General features: G+C 48.1%; 1 protein-coding gene across 4 annotated transcripts in view; it reads left to right on the top strand.

The window, feature by feature from the left end:
* The window catches only part of EVL (Enah/Vasp-like), a 144,432-nt gene that overhangs the window by 75,313 nt on the left and 46,511 nt on the right, over positions 1-22,608 (top strand). For all 4 annotated transcript variants that reach the window (XM_055304149.1, XM_055304150.1, XM_055304146.1 and 1 more), the window contains exons 2-3: positions 14,224-14,392; positions 17,880-18,057. In XM_055304149.1, the coding sequence (XP_055160124.1) occupies positions 14,224-14,392; positions 17,880-18,057 (347 nt within the window). The remainder of the gene's footprint in view (positions 1-14,223; positions 14,393-17,879; positions 18,058-22,608) is intronic.

The raw sequence follows: 22,608 nt of genomic DNA, 5'->3' as shown, positions 1-22,608 counted from the left end.
TTATAGTGTGAGAAGCTCATGCAGTTTACTCTATCCTGTCAACTGCTGCTGCAGAAAAGCATATCTGAAATAAATGGGGAGGAAGCAAAACAATTTTTTGAAGATCTTTTAAAATAGTAAGAGTCTTAGAGTTTTCCATCTTGAAAGGCCCTTAGAGCTGATCCACAGTCGATCATCCAGGTTAGTGGTGCTTTAGGCCTCTTACCCTCCACTTCAACCAAATTAACTCTTTTATCTTTTTAAAGTATTACTCAGTATTTCTTTGAGGGAAAAAGTGTGTATTGTTGCGATGTTGGTTTTGAAATCTGAAAACTTCCTAGTGAGTCCAGTTCTGAGGTACACAGATCAAGAAATAGAGGCCCAGAGTTCAGGCAGGCCTGGGCTGGTGAATGAAGTAGTGGCCCAACCAAACGGAAACCCCAGGTGTCCTGCATCTCCCTCCCCACTCAAGGCTGGTAAGGCCGCCGCAGGATCCACAAGCACAGCAGCTAGAAAACCAGCAAGCTTTTTGTTTTGCTTCCTACTAGGATATAACAGGTATATAACATCTAGATTGCAGACACCATCGTGCCTGTGGGGGGGGTCCACAGGGTCTTGGAATCATGAAAACTTGTCTTCTAGCCCCCACTCTGGCCATCCATAAGCCAAGAAACGTTTCCCCGAGTGCTTAGCTGCGGGCTGGGAGTGGGAGTGCGCTGAGTACATGGTAGTGTCCAGCCTGCCCTCGCTGGCAATGTTGCCTTCCGTTCTGTCAGCAGTTCTGAGGGCAGCAGGTCTTGTTTTTATTGCTTTCATTTCACAGAGGAAGAAACCAAAGCAGAGAAGGAGCGACCTACTAGGCGACATAGCCTTGAGCTGCTGACTCCAGATGCTTCGTTCTCTGTCCTTCTGCCATGACCAAGAGCTGGTCTCTGCTCAGAGATGCAGAGACACGCAGAGTCAGGGAGATAGCACTCATAGGTGGAGAGCCTGTGAGTCTGCAGCTCCACACAAGACACACAGCGATGAGCACAGACAGGAAGAGCAACAGGGGTTGAGAAGTTGGGGCTGTTGGGAATGACTCTGACCTTGGGTGACCCTGGAGGATAGGGCATGATTTTTAGAAAGGAACCGAGCCAGCCTTCCAGTCAGTGTCAGCCAGAGGCTGCTCTAGGTGCCAGGGAAACAAGGGAACAAGACAGGCCGTCCTGTCCAGAAAACTGCACTGGGGCAGAGTAGGGAGGGGATGTAGTCAAGAAACCATAAACCAAAGATGAGAGAGAAAAACCAAACAGCGCCAGAGGCTGGTAGCAAATGACTGGGCCATCACCTCGCCTAGCACCCAGGTGGGGGACATGTATTCAGACACTCAGCTGTGAGGTCACGAGGCTGCTGTGCAAAAATCCAAAGATGGACACATGAGGCAGGGGCAAGTGGGGACAGCAAATGTAAAGGCCCTGACAGGAATGGTTTCCTGGTTTGGTGAGGTCAGGGGTCAGAGAATAAGGAGGGTGAAGCTACTTGAGCCAGGGGACAGGGAAAGGCGATAGAGGCCAAGAAATGGACAGGCCTTCTCATATAGGACTGGCAAGCCTAATGAGGAAGTAGATTTTATTTATTGTGTCATGGGAACCCTTTGGGGGATGGTTAAGCACAGGGAAAGGCATCCCACAGAGGCTTAAGCAAAATCATTGTGGTTGCTGGGTGGATTAATGTCTGTCTGGTAGCAAGAGTGGAGGCAGGGAGACCTCCCAATGCACTTGCCCTCTTCCTGGTAGGAGGCAGTGATTGGGGCTGCGGATGAGGCAGTCAGTGTAGATGGGAAGAAGCAGTGGGCTTTGGGATGCACTTTGAAGGCACAGCCTCCAGGACGTTCTGCTGGGTCAGATCCCAACTCAGGTGGCCTGTGGTTTCTTTCACCACAGCGTGGGGTGGGGGGCTTGAGGTAAGCAGCTGGAGGGCTAGTTGGGAGTTCTGGAGGATTTTTGAGCCTGTGCAGGACAGGCTCCCAGTAAATGTTGGTGGAACCAGACTGCACTAAATGGGAACCAGCTGATCCCAGAGCGCAGCAGGAAGGCTGCGGAGAGAGTATCTGCCCCTTTCTGGTAGAGCCTACTCATTCCAGTCCCTTCCCTTGTCTCCCTCTCATCATTACCGTGCCTGATTGGTGTGTTGTTTTTTTCTAAAGCCTTATCACCTTCCAACATACTACATAACTTATTTGTTATTTTTATTATTCATCTTTTTCTCCATGCCTGTAAAATGTAAGTTCCACAAGGGAGCCCAGACTTTTGTCTGTCTTGCTCACTAATCCAAAAACAATACACATTTATCCAGTTGCTGGATTTAATTAACTACTTTTGATGCCTGATACTAGAGATGCCTGAGCTACCAAAGCTCCTGCTCAGTGGATGTGGCAGGGTGGAGAAGAGGCCAGAAAAGCAGACATTTTGCTTGTTCTCAGAGTGAAGGCACCCAGGCTCCCTGTACAGTCAGATAGTTGGCTCCTCAGACATGGTAATTACCACTTGTTCCACTGCCTTGCAGATCTGGAATATGGAAAGGTGTGAGAAGCCTCACACAGCATGAGTCTGCCCCACAGTCCCTCCAGCCCCCTCCTTTGTCTCTGTAGCAGGGCTTGGAAGACTGCTTCTAGGAGTAGCTGGCATTTCCTTAGACGTCTTGTCCTCACAGGCGAGTCAGAGAGTCCCAGAAGCCTATGGTCAAACAAGCCCTCAGAGATCACTTTGTTCAGTTGCTGCTCCCAGGGACATGTAGCCAGGTCATTTGGAGAGCTTCTTGAGACTTCTGTCTTCTTCTGTTCCAAAGAACCCAATGTGCCTCCAATTGAAAAACATTACCACAATGCTTCTAGGCCGTTCTCCTGGGAGTATGTTGCGTTCCTGTTGCGTCCTGGGCAGAAGGTGGCTGAAAACTGGTCTCATCCAGTCATTTTACTTTTGTAGCTGAACCCCTAAAGGCGAAAAAGAAAAACAGCTACGCTTTCTAGAGTGTTTCTTGCCAAGCATTGTTCCAGTCATGCGGTGGACACTGTATTTATCCTCATCCTCTGATGTGTTGTGCTGTTAGTCACAGCTTGCGGGTAAGAACAGGGGTCAGCAGAGAGGTCACTGATTCCAGGTCACAGTGGTATCACTTGACAGAATTGGATTTAAAACCAGATCTCTTGTGTTCTCAAAAGCTAAGCCTTAGCTGTAGCCTCTTGAAGGAACTCACCCCAAATTGCAGTCAAGATTCAGATCAGGGCCTCCTCGTTCCTGTTATCCTCTGTGGTCTCTGATTTCACACCGTTCATCCCACAAGAGAGGAGGACAGCTCTGTCCTCCTATGGCTCACCGTGTCTGTCTCTGTCAGTCATTCATCACTGTGTGCCCAGCGTGCAGCAGGACCTGGTGTTACTCCTCTCTGCTTGTCCCTATGCTTACTCAGATGTGTATTGAGCTGATAATATCAGGGGCTAAGCCAGGTCTCATTCCTGGGCTATTAATTTGCCCTTGGAGATAAGCATACTGCCCCAGTCCTTGGTCCTGCCAGAGATCTGCAGCTGTCCCAAGGCTGTGTTGAAACCCATTCTACGTCCACAAGTGATTGGAATCATATACTGTGAGGAAACGGGCATGTATTAGAATTTATAAATGGTTTTGAGGTTCAAGTAGCCCTAGTGTCCACATGGACTGTCAAACGGCTTCCCAAGGAAAGGTCTATGTTGGTGGCCTTGAAAGAAAGTGTGGGAAGTGGCTGTGAGACGGCTTCTAAGAATATCAGACTCTCTCAACAGTTGGCTGGAGTGTTTTTTCCAGATTCCACTAGCCTCTGCGGAGAAGTTGAGAGCAGCTGTCCAAGCATCTGGGCCAGTGGCATTATAACAGAAAAGGCAAACATCTTGATTGCAGGTGACGTAGTGATCTGATTCTCCCAACCAATTTGGTTGGAAGAAAAGAGATCTGGGCACTGAGTTTAGGCTTCATTCACCCAAAGCCTTTCTTTCATTCTGATGCTTACAAAAATGGGGCTCAAACAGTTAGCACTGAGTTTCTGCGTGTGAAAATATGCAAACCTCACCCACTGTTTTCTTTGCTGTAGTTCAGCCATTCTCAAATGTGGTCAGAACTGCCCTTTTAGGGATCTGTGAGTCAAAACTATATTTGTAATAACACTGAGACATTGTTTGCCTTTTTCACTCATCTCATAAGCGCTCGGTGGGATTTTCCAGAGGCTTCATGACATGTGTTGACATAGTCAATGTGACAGGTAATGAAATGTGTGCTTGTGCATTCCTGTGTTTTAAAAAATTCTCGGTTTTGATTTCAACTGTGGTAAATACGGATAGACTGAACCTACGTAAACAAGCTTTTTGGCATCTCAGTAGTTTTTATGGGCATGAAAGGGTCCTGAAACAAAAAGGTCTCAAGAACCACTTCTGTAAAATAGTTCATATGCATGTACTACAAGAAACACCCACAGAATCAGTAACCATCCAGTTCAAGACACCGGCTCCTATGGGAAGGGAGGGGTCCTGAGATCTGGGGAGAAGGTGCAACAGTTTCACCTGAGGTGATACCTATTCCCAGACTGAGCAGTGGGATTGTGGGAACCACTTCTCACAGGTATGAAATAGTTCAGGATACATGTTTTAAGTTGAAAACATAACATTAAACATGTTTCAAGCCTGTTGCCGCTAAGGGGGGGAATACCAAGGGGAGAATGTACCTTTCCACCGGAGAGATCTGGTGGTAGTTTCCTTAATCTACTTTGCCTCTGGAAGAGGAGGCAGCTACCCTCATGTGCCTCCTAATGTGCTGGGATCCAGTAAGTATCCACCATCACCTATGTCTGGTTCTCACTTGTTTGCTCTGAACCTAGTCATGAGGAAACAGTACAGAACATGGACAGCCTACAAGACGATTAGCCAGAAGGCTTCACACACAAAAGTCAACACCAACGAAAAGCAAAAAATGGCCTAATGTTCTAGCTTAAAAGAGAGTAAGCAAACTGCCTAATCAAATAAGTGGATCCTGGACCTATAAAAATCAAAACATTTGGGAGATTAGATAACTTTAATACAGGTTCTGTATTAGCTATTAGTAAAGTATTTTCTTAGATGTAATAATGGTATTTTAATTATACCATTAGAATGTCTTTATTTTTTAAAAATGTGCTAAAAACCTTAGAATTAAAGTATCATGATATCTGTAACTTTCAAATAGTTCAGGAAGAAAAACATAAGAGATAAGTCACGTGGTAATAAAAATGCTTTACTAAGTAAAGCAACAAAGTCCTGTTGTATGGTAAAAAGGAAGATCTGTGGTCTAGACACAGCCCATCCGCATAACACCACAGGACCCTGGGATACTCCCATTCTTGAGGCCTATTTCCTCCACGTAAATAAAGTACTTGTGGGTATTTCTGAGCTCTGACAAAGCTGTGATTCCAAGTCCCTCTGTTCCTCAGTCACTGAATTGGGTCATCGTGACACCCGTGGTGTAGGTTAAATGGGTCTTAAATGTGTGTTGAATATTGGCAGGATGCCCAGAGCGATGGCCAGGGAAGCTGAGCTCTCCCCTCCATGCTTTTACTGATGTTGTTTGTGTGCCTGAAATGTCCACTGTCTCTTGTACCCATGGTTCTTGGCACACACCTGAACCTTGTGGACTATGTGGTGTGTGCACGTGTGCCCTCCACTTGAGGACAGAGACCACATCTTGTGTTTAACAAGTGGTTGAGTTTCTTTAAGTAGTAGGCATGGGAGTATATTTGGCATGTGGTCAGTACTACAGTAAATGGGGTTTGTTTTTAAATGAGTGCAAAGAGAGAGCATTCAGAAAAAGAGGTTGGCCAGATTTCATGTGTGAGTTGTGGCCTTTGTACCTCCACTAAAGAGCCCTTGAAGGTCTAAAATGCAATATCCAGCAGAAGTAGGCAAACCCAAAAGCAGACATTTATCCAAAGGTATTCACTGAGCAATCACTAATCACAGGGACTGGAGCTACAGAGGTGAATAATATTTTTAAAACAAACCAGAAAAAGAAACGTTTCTCTCCTCATGGGGGAGAGAGAAAATCAACAGACCTTCGGTACAATGTTGAATGGTATAGGGAAAAGTGAAGCAGCCTCTTCTCAGTGGGAAGGGATCACTCTCCCAGGAGGTGACACAGAGGACAGGCTGGAGACAGGAGAGTCCCAAGGCAGAGCAGGGCCTGGCAGTTGAGCTACCCCTGCATCCAGGCCTGGCTACTGGGCTCTCTCTGCACCTGCCCCTCCAGGCCACCCTGAAGAACCTGCTGGAGACCTGGGTTTTCTCTGTAGAGATTGAAAGAATAAGGTCTGATGGCTCTGCGTGTGGGTACAAAGGCACTTCATACTGATTCCATAAGTCTCCACTCATGTACATCTGCCATTACCAGAGCCAACATTTCCTTGCTCAAGGTGGTAGCTCGGGAGCTAATCATGTTATTAGTAAACTACGCTCCTGTTTATCTCCTCAGACTTATCCAAGCTCTAAGAAATTTAAAACCTATCAAGAAAAATCATTTCCCTCATTTTACAGAACCATCATGTACTTCCCTGAGGTCGTATGGCTAACAGGTAACAGGCCAGGCCTGGCAGAGCTTGGACTTTGATGCTGTCCCCCTTCAATTCCTGCACTGTCTCCATGAGGGGCAGTGTTGGTTGGATGCCCCTGACCTGTATTTTTGATATACCTCTGGTCCCTGGCCAGCACCAGCCACTCAGACTTCTCATGACTTTCTTTCTGCCCCTGTTCATGGGAAGTCCTGGTCAGAGAAGAGGCAGTCTAGAGATGAGCCCAGCTAGCACCATCAGAAGACCCAACGGAAAGATGCAGAAAGGAGGCTAAGAGGACAAGACTGAGGGCGAGTGTGAGACTCCAAGACTGGCTACTGGAAGGCCACCAGCAGCCCTGGAGGGAGGGACGTGAGTGGAGTGGGTGGAGGCCTGTGCTGTGCTGGCCTGGGCCGGGAGGAGACAGCGAGGTAGGCGAGGGGCGAGGCGTGGAGGAGTGCTGAAGGGCGATGGGAGCACTCGGGGTGAGGCATAGGGAGCCAGAAGCAGAGGCCTCCAGAGAAAGGAAGAAAAGTGGTCTTCAGTTAGTGGCATCTGTTGTTGGGGACGAATCACTTAATAGGGACAAATGTAATCACTTGCCTGGGAGTGTTGTTTTGAGCATCCCATGACATCACACAGGCCTCAATTGCGAGGGGCCTGCCCGTGAGGTGGGAGGTATGCTTCGTGCTTCAGACAGAAAGAGTGGTGGAGGAGAGGACAGGCCCCCCTCCCCACTGCCCCTCACCGTAGTGCTGGGGGGTAGCCTCGCACATTCTCACGCTCACACGCCCAGACACGTTCCTGTGGCCCCAACCTCCTGCACAGCGGCTGCATCCTGCCAGCTGAGGGGCTTCCTTCCCAATGGTTCTCAGCCTACGTTTCAAGATCACTTTCGTTGCATGCATGCTGAAAATAAACAAGTCGGGACTTTACCAGCCGCCTCAGGGTCTGGCTCCGTTTCTGCTTGGCTTTTGGAACATTTATTTATGGCTACTTCTCTCTGGCCTCTCCTTTTCCCTCGTCACTTATTAGTTTGCTCGGCAGCCACTGAGCCCAGACTTGCAAGGGTGGTGGCCCCATACTACATCGGGGAGGGTGTGGGGAGCTAGTGGCTCACAATGGGGCTTGCCCTCTGGCAGCTTGAAAGGGGTCAGAGGACATGGGGCCAACGAGGGGGGAAGGGGCAGACACACTTGCTGAGCACACAGACTACTGGATGCTAGGCACCTTCATATAGAAAAAACCCTACATTTAAAAAAAAAAAAAACCCTACATTTTGTTGGCTCTGACAGAAGAGCATTTCTCCCAGAGAACCCCTGCTTTCCCTGTGATGGCACTAGTAGCAGGTGCCCATTTTGTAACACCTTGTGTTTCCTGCAAGATTGTAATCTCCTTAAGGTCAAGGATGTGTCCTGCTCTTCCCCAGAGGCTCACTGTGTGCCCTTCCCTTAGTGCCCTTCCCTTAGTGCCTTTCCCTTCCCTTCATTCCCACTTACTACATGAGTGGGAATGAAGCAGGTGTTTGCCAAAGGCAGTGACGCTTGTCCTGAGCTTTAAAGTGAGACGTTGGGGATCCCTGGGTGGCTCAGGGGTTTAGCGCCTGCCTTTGGCCCAGGGTGTGATCCTGGAGACCCTGGATCGAGTCCCGCATCAGGCTCCCTGCACGGAGCCTGCTTCTCCCTCTGCCTGTGTCTCTGCTTCTCTGTGTGTCTCATGAATAAATAAATAAGATCTTGAAAAGAAAAGAAAAGAAAAAAGAAAAAAGAAAGAAAAGGTGAGACTCAGACCTATGGGCATAGGAGGGGGAAGGCACCTTGGGCCAAGGAAAGACCTTTCTTCTTCAATCTCTTGAATAATACTGGCCAGTCACTGTAACTGGCCCAGTGTCAGGAGGATGCTTTTGCTGTGAGACCAACTTTATCAGCAGGCTGCTGGTTGGGCTGTGCAGACAGACTGCCCTTCCTTGCAGGTTTGTGCCAAGCACAGTGGGCAGCCCAGTGCCCAGAGAGCACAAAGAATTTGCCCTATTGTCTCAGAACTCCAGAGATAAACAAATGGGACAGGAACTGTGGCCTAAACCCCACAGGGAAGCCTGTCTTGAGGAAGTAGTCCTTGCACTGGTGGCACTCATGCCCAGTAGAGGGACCCAAGGTAGGAGGTGGTTGGAGTCCCTTGCTGTGAGAGCTGTTAGGTGCCAAGGTACAGGATATGCTAAGTGGGTTCAGAGATGGACCATCTAACTCAGCCCGGGGCTTCAAGGAGAGCTTTCTAACAGAAGTAACATGTATCTTAAGTCTTCAGGATGAGTAGGAATTACTGGTAAGCTAGGCTGGAGAAAGCATCCCAGGCCAAGGGAATAGCACGAGCTAGAGCAGAAGGACCAGAGAGAATAGGGGACAGAGGTCTTGAACAGGTGGGCAAGGAGGAGAGGCGTGAAGGGCCAAGAGCAGGGATTGTATCCAAGTTTTCTGTGCTTTAGGACTCCAGGTATTGCTCCAAGTGCTTACGCATATGGAGGATCCCCTGAAGAGCGCTCTGAGAATTTGTATTTTCATAAACACCTTACTTGACCTTTATGCTCCACGCAATTTTGAGAGTCACAGACACAAAGTGAGAAGAAAAGAAATTCTAAATGGCTCATATTGGGGAGCACCAGCATTTAAAGTGGTTTTAACATCTGTTTTGGAGCAAAGACCCCCTTGAGAACATAGTAAAAGTATGGACGTTGTTGCTGCATTTGTTCAATAAGAGAGATGAGAGGTTTGAGAATTGCAGAGCAGCCACCTGTCCTGGGAAGTGCCCACTGGCGACCTTGTGTGGAGCTGTGTAAGTGTACATCAGGGACAGAAGCCAGGTTCCAAAGGGGCTTGGAGCATGTGAGCGTGTGGCGAGGAAATGGGGGAAGTAGGCAGGCTGAAACCTGATGGAAAAAAAGGGACAGCCAGCAGGAGCAGTGGGGTGGGGGTGTGGGGGGTAGGCAGTGGGCACCAGCTCATACCAACTCACATCAGCCAAACTCATGTTCATGGATGTGTATCAGGTGCTTAAGCCTGTCATGGCTATTGAGTAAAAGATAAAGAAGGAGCTACCTGTAGGGTGACTGCTCACCCTGGTCTGCCTGGGACTGTTGAGGTTTTCGTAACAAATGACCTGCCTGCCTCCCAGGAAACCCCTCAGTCCCAAGGAGACCTGGTTCCCAGTCCTGCTGGAGTTGGACAGCGTGATGAGTTGTTCTGTCTGCAGGGGGCGACCACGTCAGGGCGCTGGGCTGAGCAGGAGGCTTTGCCAGAGCTGGGGGGCAGGGAGATATAGTCCTCGTCTTTGCAGAAGAGATTTGAGGACAGGGAATGTGGCTCCTCAGTCAGAGGCGCCAGGGACAGCAGCCCACATTTGCCCAGAACAACCTTCTGCCTCCCCAAGCCTGGGTGGGAAGGCAGGCGAGGCTGAGGGGTTCCTGCAGAGGTGGCCGCCTCCCAGGCACCGTGTATGGTGAGCCCACCTCAGAGTCTCCACTTCCCGGCTCTCCCATCCCAGATGTCATGCGACAGAGAGCAGTGGTAATCTGTAACAGAGGCTTTTATTTGGCAGCTACTCGATCTCTGAGAATAAATGGAGTAGGATTGTAAATGGAATGTTCCCACGGGCTCACCATCCTAAACGTACTTACTGAGAGTCATGTATTCACCAGTTATTAGCATCCACAGCATGCAAGGGACTGGGGCTACAAAGGGGCAAATAGCAGGGTCCTGCCTTTAAGGAGCTCACAGTCTAGTGAGGCAGGGGAAACTGACCCGGGACAAACTGACGAGTGCTGCTCTGGCTGGAGGGTCTCAGGCTGTCCCTTCTCCAGCCCAACCCCAGACTTTGTTCTCCAGCAAGCCCCTGCAATCAGCCCTGTTCCTCTCTGTGCCCTTTTTGGCTTTACATCCCTTGTCCTTAGGTGAATTTACACACCATCCTTTAAGTTTTTGTTGAAAGGGCCCTGAACCTGGGGGGGTGAAAAGGGCTTCCCAGTTGACTGCGTTGGAGAGCGCGTGGCTGGGATATTGTGTCCATGTGATCCTGGGAGAAGTTTGGAAACCTTCTTCCCAGTCATGTGGGTCAGGTCCTGTGGCTGGTGGGGCGGGGTCCTGTGCTTTTCCAGAAGCACCGATGGGTTGAGAGCATGAAATGCACTTATAGCTGCCGGCACTGCAGGCCATGCCACAGGGTGCCCTGCCAGTTAAGTTTTCTCTCCAGACACATGAGTGGGGATTTTATGTCAAGTCCAAGAGGATCCCTGGTCATATACAGAAAGTTTGCAGTGTGGTTTGCTCTTTGAAAGTGAGGGATCTCAGCAGATATTCAATATAGTCTCCAATGTGTGGTCTAAAAGAGTAAAATGCCAAACTGCTAACAAGCCATGAACAGTGCCTTGCTGGGAGCTGGGCTCAGAAAGTACTCCCTGCTGTCTGAGGGACCCCCTGAAGTCAGATTAGCCTGAACATATGGGGAAACTGAGGCCCAGAGTCACATAGTCTTTCTCTGAGCTCCTGATGAAAGGGTTCTTTAAAGCTTCATGAATGTCTCATATGCCACTAGCAGGGAAATGACAGGCTTCAATTTTTTTACAAATTCCTGTGTGCATCTGTCCGAAAGCCAGATGACAGTGGGATTGGACCACTTGTTCCAAGAGAGCCTTCCTCTGGGAAAGACACTGGTTGGTCCTACTGCTCAGAGCAGTAGATCCCCAGGGGGGGAAAGTCCACCAACCTGGTGATGCAGGACCATGTGGCACAAACCAAACGGTGTATTGTGACGGATTTTCCCCCACTAATCAGCTAGTTGTTTGGATCACTTAAAGACAGCCCGTCAGAAATGAAGCCCTGCTCAAAATTGACCTTAGCTTTCCCTCCAGCTTCATGCATTTTGGGGCTCCTCAGAGCCGGGGTGGGGAAGCTCTGAGGCCATGGCAGGCACAGGTCAGATTATATGTGGCCTGCTGGGTGGGGAGGAATTGTCTGTTTTCATTTAGTGAAGCAAATTTTATATGTACATTTTCATAAATAGCTCATTTGTCCAATAAGATTTTTAGAAAGAAAACATTTATCTGACTGCCCTCAAATTATAACTGATTTAGACAGATGAAGTTTATGATGCCTGTGGATACTACAGAGTTTTCATATCCAGGGAAGATGCAGAGAAGACAGTTGGCTATATGGAGCTCAGAGACAATGTCCAGGCTGGACAGCAATCGAGATTTTATTAAAACAAAAGATCCCAAAGGAATATAAACAAGATGAATCTTTAAGTAGAAGAAATAGGTATTTTCTTCCATTTAGGTTTTGTAGTGGTGATAAAATAAGCAGAGATAGCGAGTGCTATTCACATGGGGGAAAAAAAGTGGGTTTCTTGGTTAACTCCAAGTTCAATTTGAACATGAAGTGTTAACAACAAGGAACCAGAGCTATAATTACAATAAGAAAAATATCGCTTGGTGTTTCAGCACCAACTAGGGGCGAGCACAGTAGTGGGTACCCTAAAAGGTATATGGTGACCCCGGGTACACGCCAGCTCCCCAGGAGCTGTGGTTCCTTGCAGAACACACACTTCTTGCCTCCCTGCCTCCACTGGCTGTTTGCCTCCCCCACCGAGAATCCCACATCCCCTTCCTCAGCTCACCTGGGGTTGAAGCTCTTCGTCTGAAGCACAGGCAGCAGTTCCTCAGAAAGTCTCCTGGCTCCCCCAGCCCCTCCAGGTTTACCGAAGTGTGTGATGAGTTGTCTCATTTTTGAGGTAGGTGCGAGCTCTTTGAGGGCAGGAACTGTCATCTTGTCTCTGCATCACTAAATATCTTTGACTTACTGGCATCTGTGCTTGTTGGACCAAGATGAAAATGTCCTATCCACTCCTAGGACCCAGATACAAAGGGAACTCCTCCTCCAAGGTGTAGTCTTTTAAAAGATACGTGATTTCAGGCTCCCAAACTCAGAGAAGTCAAGACATGGCAAAATTTTTGTTTTTTTCTTTTTTCTCCCTTAATATAGTTATCTCCTGGGAGGACCCATGCCTGTTTTGAACATCACTGATTTCCCCTTAAATGTTTGTTGAATGAGCAATAAATTATGGGGAAAAAAAGAAGTAGCACAATTACACGACAAAACCCTTACAATTCACTCCCGATACATCTGCCCACCACAGAGCTCTCAGCACATGGCATGGTCGGCTGATGTTAAACACACCGGAGGCTCCTGAGCCCCCAGAGCACACAGCTCAGGGGGCAGCCAAGAATTTGAGACCCAGCACCTGGCACATTAAGTCACTGCCTGTACAGTCGTATAATGTGTGTAGAGGTTCACGTGCAGTGAAGTGGAGGAGTATGTGTGGAAAGGCTTGTATATGCGCTGAACACAAAATCCTTGTTAAGACTGTAACAAACAGTCTGTCCACTGGATCACCCACTGTCTGAGTCCTGGGGGAGCTCAGGCCTTTGGAACACTTAGGAACTGACTGTGTAGGTCAAGTTGAGGTTTCCGAGTCACTGAGGGCTAATCTCATAAAAAACTGTTTTGTCACCCAACTACTGGAGGGTGGTGAGAGGGATCTTTTTCAAATATTTTGCTTTTCCTGCTTTCTTAAATATGGTAAAGTGGACATAATGTGACTTTTTGTTGACTACTTAGTCTCATCATTAGGGTTATCCGTTAGGATATACACTTTTGCTTCTATATTAATTGACCTCAAATTATTGAGCTTTAAATATTGTTCCTGATTCTTAAATTGTATTTATATGGCCTCTCTTCTGGTAACAACCACTTCTCACTGTTGTGGGCATGCCCACCTATAGTAAGCAGGCCTTTTCGATTTGGGAATTCTAGTATGCTAGATACTAAGAAACTACGTGTTCAATATTATTTGGCTCATATGCAAATGAAAAGGCCAGTGGACTCTGAGAAGCTCTAGTGATTCTTCCCTGGTTTTCTGTCATGTTCTGAACAGATGAAGTTGTTTGGGAAATGTCTTCAGCAAAGTTGGGTGCAGCCATCTATTTAGTTTTTTTATATCGCTGTTCTGTAGAAAGTCATCTAATCATTTTGTTGTCTATATAACTTGTATGATACTATCCTGTTGTAATATGATAAATAGAACATTTTGTTGGGTGTTGTGAAGAATATTATCTATGTCACATGCTTAGAGTCCAACAGAACTGGCTTGAAGTCCCAAATTTAATCCCTGAATACCTGCGTGAATTTGTGTAAATCTTTGTAAGTCTCTGAGCCACTCTCTTCTCTTTTCTCATGTACGAAATGGAGGCAGTGGACGGCTGTGTCCTGAGTTGTGACACTTAGATGCTTTAATGCAGGTCTTACTTAACATAGTGCCTAGGCTGTTGTAGACAGTTAGCAAATTGTAATCAGAATCTCTTTGTCATTCAAGTACTTATTCCCTGAAAGGAAAGCTGTGCATCTTCTGAGCGGTGGAAGATGTTGGCACAGACCTTGCTCTCTGCTCCCTGTGGACTTTGGCGAATGAAAACCCGTCTCCTCATAGAACAGCCCTTCCGGGGACAGTTGGACGTTCTGTGTGTCAAGGAGCAGTTGGCCTCTGTTTCAGTAAAGGGAAGCCAGCTTCCACCCCTTACAGCTGAGGCTGACACTTCACTTTTGTCTTGGTCCGCAGTGAACAGAGTATCTGCCAAGCCCGGGCTTCCGTGATGGTCTACGATGACACCAGTAAGAAATGGGTGCCCATCAAACCTGGCCAGCAGGGATTCAGCCGGATAAACATCTACCACAACACTGCCAGCAACACCTTCAGAGTCGTCGGGGTCAAGCTTCAGGATCAGCAGGTAGGCTCTCGGGTGGCAGGCTACACTCATGGACATACGCCCCCCTTCCCCTCCCCACATACAGCAAAACGAGGTCAGGAAAAAATAAGGTTAGGATTTGGAGTTGGAAGATCTGGGTTCACTCTGCTCCAACGTCTGAGGCATTGAGCAAACTCTTCTGAGCCTCACTTTTCACATCTGTCTTACAGAGACAGTAATCCATACTCTATGTGCCTCACCATGTTATTACTTTAGAGTAGCATAATAGATGGGAAACAGCTGAAGAAGTGATATTGCAGGGCTGTTTTTAAATCTCTGCCTCTTCCCACCTGCACAGCCGTAGGTAACATGCCATGACGATGTTTGGTTCATCAGCCCCCCCCCCCCACCATCACCCGTCTTACCTTGGAAAGAATATCAAGGTGATTTGGGGGCACCTGGGTGGTGTAGTTGGTTGAGTGTCCAACTCTTGGTTTCAGCTCAGGTTGTGACCTCAGGGTCATGGGCTAGAGCCCCATGCAGGGCATGGAGCCTGCTTGACATTCTCTCTCCCTCTGCCCCTCCCACTCAAGCTCGTGCTTCTCTCTCTCTCTCTCTCTCAAATAAATAAATAAATAAATAAATAAATAAATAAATAAATAAATAAATCTTAAGAAACAAAACATGATTCGAAGAATCTGGGATCATTTCTATCCCTAAGGGTACCTCCTGGGCAAATCAGACAAGATCATTTATGAGTATACCTGGTACACAAACCGAAGTCCACCTCTGTCTGAAGTAGTCGTGCACATAACTAAGAGTAATCTGACATGACATGGATGAAGTAGACATGTGGAGGAAGGGGTTGTGTAGCTTACCCGCGGTCGGCGACTTTGGTTACTTCTTCAGCGTTCTGCCTCCAGCTCTCTTCATTGAGATCAACAAGGGCGTTTTTAGCAGTGAAATTAACAGTTCTGTGGTTTCAGCATTTATGAAAAACTCTACCCAAATAACCTCTCTTGGCCTCCTTTGTTGGTCAAGGCCTTGCTAAACTAAGCAGCACGTTAGCTGCTATCTCTGTAAAAATCAGCATGTTGGCAATTAGAAAACAAAGAACAGAAACTTAGGACTCTATTTTTAGTATGTGGCCTGTTGAATGGGTTTCTGCTATGGCCAGAACAGCTCTGTTAAGTTTCAAAGTCTGTGGCTAAAAGGGACAGCCCCACTTCGGGACCCCTGATAAAAGGTCTAACCTGGAACTCCCGGTACCTTCATTGCCTTCCCTTGTCAGTGAGCCTTACCAGTAGGAAGGTTTTTCTAGAAAACTTTTTTTTTTTTTTTTTAAGATTTTATCTATTTATTCATGAGAGATACAGAGAGAGAGGCAGAGGAGGAGAGAAACATAGGCAGAGGGAGAAGGCAGGCTCCCTGTGGGAGCCCAAAATGGAACTGGATCCTGTGACTCCAGGATCACGCCCTGAGCCTAAGGCAGATACTCAACCACTGAGCCGCCCAGGCAGCTCAAGAAACCTAGAAGGGCAGCCCCAGTGGCCCAGTGGTTTAGTGCCGCCTTCAGCCTGGGGTGTGATCCTGAAGACCTGGGATTGAGTCCCACATCAGGCTCCTCTGCCTGTGTCTTTGCCATTCTCTTTCTCTCTCTCTCTCTCTCTGTCTCTCATGAATAAATAAAATCAAAAGAAAGAAAGAAAAGAAAAGAAAGAAAAGAAAAAAGAAAAGAAAAGAAAAGAGAAGAAAAAAGAAAAGGAAACCTTCCAGAAGCCACTTCCCTATTCTTCCAATTCATTGGTTCTGGCTCTGCCTTTTAGAGCTACGCTGTGCTATATATTGCAGGATATATAGCCCCGATTTTGGTGACAACCAAAAGCATCTGACACATTTCCCTAACACACATGGGTAGGGGCCAGTACGGTAGTACCTCCCTGCTACTTGCCTTTGACATGAGGTCCATTACCTGGTGCAGCTCCTAAATCATAGTGGGTATTCCCTGAACGATTGCTTCTATTATGACAAGTTTCCCACACCGCCCTTCCTTCACACCTTGTGGTTGTCCTCCAGGGCATACTAGGAAGATAGCACAGTGTGCTGGAAATGACAGGGTACTGGCTAACCAGACTCCCTGAAACCAATGTGCACCTTGTTCTTGAAGCCTCAGCACCTCACTGCCCCCTCAGCAGAAACCACACTTCAAGGCTCATGTGGGAGGAGACCTTTTCCCCATGTGGGGAGGGACTGGCAGCAGTCCTCAGTGGCCTCCTGGGCCATAAATTCAAAGGCTGTGTTGACTCTGAGAGACTCTCAGAATCTGACAGTCAAATAGCACAGCTTTCTACCTGGAATTGCATGTTCAAGAGACAGGCTCCTAGAGTGTGGTTGACACTCTTTTCCCCAAATGGATGGGGCATACATACATATGTAGTACATATATATGTGCATACATTAGTACTTGCATACATATGTGTACATACATAGCAACATATGTAGCACAGCATCACGCCTGAAGATGGCACTAAACCACTAAGCCACCCAGGCTGCCCAGATAAGTACCTTTTTAATGATGAAAGGATCAATTGAAAGGGAGGACCTAACAGTCCTAAATTTGTACACATCTAATAATATATCTTCAAAACATATAAAGCAAAGTTGGGTAGATCTAAAGGGAGAAATAGACAAATCCAGAAATAGAATTAGGGGTTCTAATTGTCCAAGGTTCAAAACCTCTGAGAAACTGACTGAACAATCAGAAAGTGATAGAAAATTTGTATGACATTATTAGCCAACTTGACCTAATTTACGTTTATGGAAACTACAGCCAACAACAAGAATATACAGTCTTCTCAAGTCTGCATTGAATATTTACCAAATAGACCATTTGTAGTGGTCATGATACACTGACTGGAGTCTTCTTTCATCTTACTTCAAGACCCCTTAACCATTCTTGATATAATGTGGAAGGAGGAGGTGACGTGGGTGACGTGGCCGGGAGGAGGGACCAGCCTCTGGACTCTGGGAACCTGACTCCCAGCTCAGACCTCTCGTCTAGAGGGTATGACGACACAGCATTGTTAGTTAGGTGAAATAGCTGGTTTTCAGGGCGCCTGGATGCCTCAGTCAGCTAAGCGTCTGCCTTCGGCTCAGGTCATCATCTCAGGGTCCTGGGATCAAGCCCTGCATGGGGCTTCCTGCTCAGCGGGGAGTCTGCTTCTCCCTCTCCCTATGCTCCTACGCCCTGCTCTGTCTCTCTTTCTCTCTCTCTTTCTCTTTCTCTCTCTCTCTGTCTCTCAAATAAATTTGTTAGAAAGAAAGAAATAGCTGGTTTTCAAAGCCTCACCCTTCTGTCGGTCATACTGAATAGCTGCCTGGGCACGTTCTCCCCTCCTTCTGACCCCACCCCCACCTCTCTGTCCTCTGGTGGCCCCAGGGGATACAGGATCCATGCCCCAGAGCTGCGCTCTCCAGCTCACTTACCTTGTATTTATTTACACGTATTTCTGTCTCTTTTCCCCTCCAGGTTGTGATCAATTATTCAATCGTGAAAGGGCTGAAGTACAATCAGGCGACGCCGACCTTCCACCAGTGGCGAGATGCCCGCCAAGTGTACGGCTTGAACTTTGCAAGTAAGGAAGAGGCAACCACCTTCTCCAATGCCATGCTGTTTGCCCTGAACATCATGAATTCCCAAGAAGGAGGTAAGTGGGGCTCTGTCTCGGCCCCGTGCCGGGACCCTGGCCTTCACCGCGCCCTCCCTCCTGGGCATTGGCTCCCTGCTATCCTAGCCCAGTAACTGCATCAGGCTGACATGACTTGGGTTCTCAGAGAGGCCTGCTGCCTGACTCCAGCCTGAAAGGACCTAGTAACACTTTGAAGGAAGAGAGAATGGTGTTCACATCTTCTTGCCATTTGTGAGATCGAGCTTTGCACTGATGTGTTCCCGAAGCCATATATCCAAATATGTTTTATGTGCATCATCTTCTGTATTCTAGAACATATATTTAGCAGAGATGGGAGGGAACAAGCAACAAATCATTGTTGAATTAAAGTATTCATTCATGCGGCTAATGACCTTTTACTGAATATTTACTGAGTGTAAGAAACTGGCCAGGCAAATAGGTAAGAAATGAATAGATGGAGTCCTTCTGCTCAGGACACTTCTAAGTAGATGGATTCGTACACTGCTAACACAATGAGTCGTGGTGAGTGCTCCAGCCAGGTGTGGGTGTGGTACTTAGTGAACACACAGAGGGAAATCTGGGCTGCAGTTTGGAAGGCCCAGGAGGTCACAAGACAGAGGAAGCGCTGGCTTGATGGCAAAGGCATCCAGGCCTAAAAGCCCAGCATGTGCAGGGGAGTGTACTGCAATGTTTCTGGGGCCTTGGGCACACAGAGGAAAGAAGCTGGACGTGAAATTTCACAGTGAAGGGTCCCAAGGACCTGGAAGACTATGGGCGGGCTTGGTACTTGGGGTTAACAGTGGAGCTGCAAAAGGGAGTGGGGCAGGGTGGTACTAGCAAAAGTTTCTAAGCAGGGCAAAAACGTATGTGGCTTTGATTGAACATTTGCAGTGTTAGCTTCAGAGGGAATCCAGAAGCCGTCCAGGGCGCAGGTGTCTTGATATCCACGGATACGGTCCTGTGCTTTGCTGGAGGTCTTAACCTTGGTAGAGCCTGATAATCAAGAGCAAGGTTTATGTTTGAGTCCTGGTTCTGCCACACATCCTAGCTGAGGACCCTTTGGACAAGTTACTTCATTTTCTGGGCTTCAGTTTTCTTATCTGTCAGATGAGGGTGATAAAGAGTTGTTTTTAATTTTCTTTGGTAGAGTGTAAAATACGTAGCAGGCTGCCAGACACACAGCAGTCACCCAGCGTTGTCGCTTGTCGGTAGTGTCACTCCCATTGTGGCTGCTGCCAGAGTCGGGGTGGGAAGTGGGGGACGTGGTACTTAGAGGGAGATGGCTTCTACATATCTATTGGGCCTGTTAGGTGGCAGCCCAATTTAAACCCTAAGAGAATTTTCCAAGAAAATAAAGAATACATTTTAAGTATGCTCCCCATGGGTCATGCACAGAACAGGAACTCATGGAGTGTTCTCCTCACCTCAGAAAGCCTCTGACAGGAGCAGTACCTGAAGCATTGAAGGCACCCAACAGATGTTTACTAAACTGTTTTCCACCCAAGGGCCTTGTACTTCATGGTGAAATGAGCTGGGTTTAAGGTTTCTGATCTGAACCACCTCACCGTGCCCCAGGATGTGAGAGCTAAGCTTTATTTGATCTGTACAGGTGGACGCATCAAGAGTCAAAAACAAAGTTTGTTTTTTTTTTTTAAAGATTTTATTTATGTATTCATAGAGACACAGAGAGAGAGAGAGGCAGAGACACAGGCAGAGGGAGAAGTAGGTTCCATACAGGGAGCCTGATGTGGGACTCGATCCAGGGTCTCCAGGATCACGCCCTGGGCTGCAGGTGGCGCTAAACCGCTGAGCCACCAGGGCTGCCCCAAACACAAAGTTTTAATTTAATCAGACAACTGACCCTCACAAAGCAACTGCTCATTAAATAAAAACTACTAGTTGCTTTGTTAAATTTACCATAGTCACAGAGGAGTTAGCTAATGCAGCCCTCATTTCCAAATGAGCAGCCCATGACCATGATGAGGAAGTCACTCAGCCCCGTCAGCTAGGACCCAGAGCTCCTCTGCCTCATTCGGGCTGGACGAACATCCTGGTTAGGGTAGGACTAGGGTCACCGTGTGAGGGTGGCCTCACCGGCAGCTCACACCATGTATAGCAGTGGCCTGTCCCAGTTCTTTGTCGGAGGCCTAATCTACTTCTGCAAGAGTGACCTTTGGTGGAAGGAGATCCAGGCCCTCTGAGCAAGTTTAGCTTTTCCTTCATGTGCAGTGAGACCTACTGACAGTACTGTGCAGAAGCTGGAAGTATGCGGCTGGATGAACTTTTATACGTGTATATGTCAGCCCCCTCCCAGCCCCGTAGGTCCCCAGAACAACCATATCCCTCCCCCATCCCCAAGGACAGGGGATGTCACCTCTGAGATGACAGAGCAGTTTTGCCTGTGTTTGGACTTTGTTGTGTGTGTAGCTCGTACAGGGCGTACTTTGTACCTGATTTCTCTCCCTCAGCAGTGTGTATGAGGGATCCACTCAGGGAATGGTTCATCTCTTTTGTCGACTCCTTGTGGCTGCGACGTCTGCACTGTGTGGCCATGGCCCATGGATCTGCCCCATCTGCTGTACGTAGTTTGGCCTGTCAGAGCCCAGGCGTGCACCCGAATCCCCCCACCCCCCAGCTCTGTCCACCAGCCACTGCAGAAGGCCTCAGGCTGCCAGGTCATTGTGCTGTTCTCTCCTGAATCCCCTCTGTATCAGGGAAATCCCATCCTACCCTCCCTTGGGGAGAGGCAACTCGCTGTAGTCAAAAGAGCACTTGTTGGGGGGGCAGGTAAATCTTAGAGTAAGTCTTTGTTCTGCCGCCTGGGGCCCTGGGATAATAAACCCTACTTCCCAGGGTTGTTAAGGAGATTCATTTAGAAACGTTTATAAAGCACTTAGCATCCGGTGCCTGGTATGTGATAAGAGCACAAATACTATTGGTTCTTTGCCTTTTGTCCTTGTTAGATGTGATTATCTTCCTTAAGCTTCAGTGTCCTTCCTGCTAAAATAGGGTTATCGGTCCCACTACAGAGTTGGGGGTGGGGACGGGACCCCATGAGTGTCTGGCACCTCCTAAGTGCTCATCTGCTGCCCCCCCCCCCTCAGTGGATGCCTCGCTCCCTGGTGGGCCTCTGGGGCTTTTGCCTTCCCATCACAGCCTTTCCTAAGATTTGGGTCTCCTCAGGTTGAGTCCTACGGGGCATGTCCCACCTCTACCTCCTCCCCTGTGGGCAGACACTAGTGGGGCCCCTCTGGGGTCTTCAGAGCTTGGTATATACACGACGCCTGTCTACAAACCTGAAAGTCGCCCGGCATGCCAAACTGTAGATGCCAAGCACTGTGTAGCAAACTGCCGTCACACCCCCTCCTCTTCCCTGACTTCTCGACCGACCCAGTCCTGGGGGAGGAGGGCCCAGATAAGTCTAGTTAGCAAGCTGAGGCTCAGGGAGGAAAGTGACTTCCCTGATTCCCCAGCCAGAGAATTAGCTGAAATGCACACCCAGAGCTGTGCTCACTCAGCAGTTTGCACCGTCCGTGTGCTAAAGACCACAGAGAACCACAAGCCTGTGCTCTTTCTTTGTTCCTTCCTGCCTCTCCACCTCGTGAGGCTCACTGTCAGCCAGGATTCTGGAGAAAGAATAGGACGGACACAACACCATCCTATTTTTGCTACCTAATGCCTACATGGAAGTGATGGTCAGGCACTTGACCTTGGAAGGTCTTCTAGTGACACTGTTCCTTGTACTCCCAAAATCTGTTTTTCTTCTGCAATAACTTTTCAATACTCACTTGTCAACTTCAGGCCCAACCCAGAGAGCCAAAAGTCACTTTAGCAAGTAAAATAATCACCCTGGAGCTCCGTGGCTTCGGTTCCCTGGGTGGAGGACAAGGATACAAAGCTAGCTTGGGGTTCACTGGGACCCACAATCTCTGGGCTCAGGGATTATCCCAGAGGCTAGGGGCAGCCAGTCACTGGGTTATTGGAGCTTTTTCTACAGGAACTGACATCTGGAGGTGGTTTTGGGAGGTAAGAGGAAATGTTCCTAACGCTTGGCTGCCTTCTTAGTGGAGGGAGGAGCATCACTTCCGTGTGGCCCCCGTCAGTGGAAAGGGTGGGTCCTTTCTCACTGTAGTCACTGCTGCCGTGCAGGTTCCCAGCCCCTGCTCTTCTCAGAGCTTGGCTCGCAGACTGTGTGGTTCCGCTTTTCTGGGTTTCCAGGTGCTGCACGACAGGGTGTGATGGCTAAGGATGGTGCCTGTGCTGAGGTAGGAACTCAGAGTGAGGCTTCTCTGGCCTAATTGGAGGACACCAGTAATAATAATAATAATAATAATAATAGAGTAATACTGTACCTTCTCTTAAAAAGCCTGAACACTTTGTTTTTTACCAAGCTACCTCTCCCACATGCCCCTTCTCTGTCCTTCTCAAGGAAAGGTCCCCACTAATCAAGTAGCCTCAGGGGTTGGGGCAATAGAAAAACCTTAGCTGGCTAAGAAAGTGCTTCCTTACACTCCAAAGTGCTTATGATTTGGCTTCTATTACAAGGAGATAGGCCAGCTACTGTTACAC

Source organism: Nyctereutes procyonoides, unplaced genomic scaffold (genome assembly GCF_905146905.1).
Source record: "Nyctereutes procyonoides isolate TBG_1078 unplaced genomic scaffold, NYPRO_anot_genome, whole genome shotgun sequence".
In the NCBI taxonomy this organism is placed as follows: domain Eukaryota; kingdom Metazoa; phylum Chordata; class Mammalia; order Carnivora; family Canidae; genus Nyctereutes; species Nyctereutes procyonoides.
The sequence above is the reverse complement of the archived record's forward strand: the minus strand, read 5'-3'. Positions and strand labels throughout refer to the sequence as shown.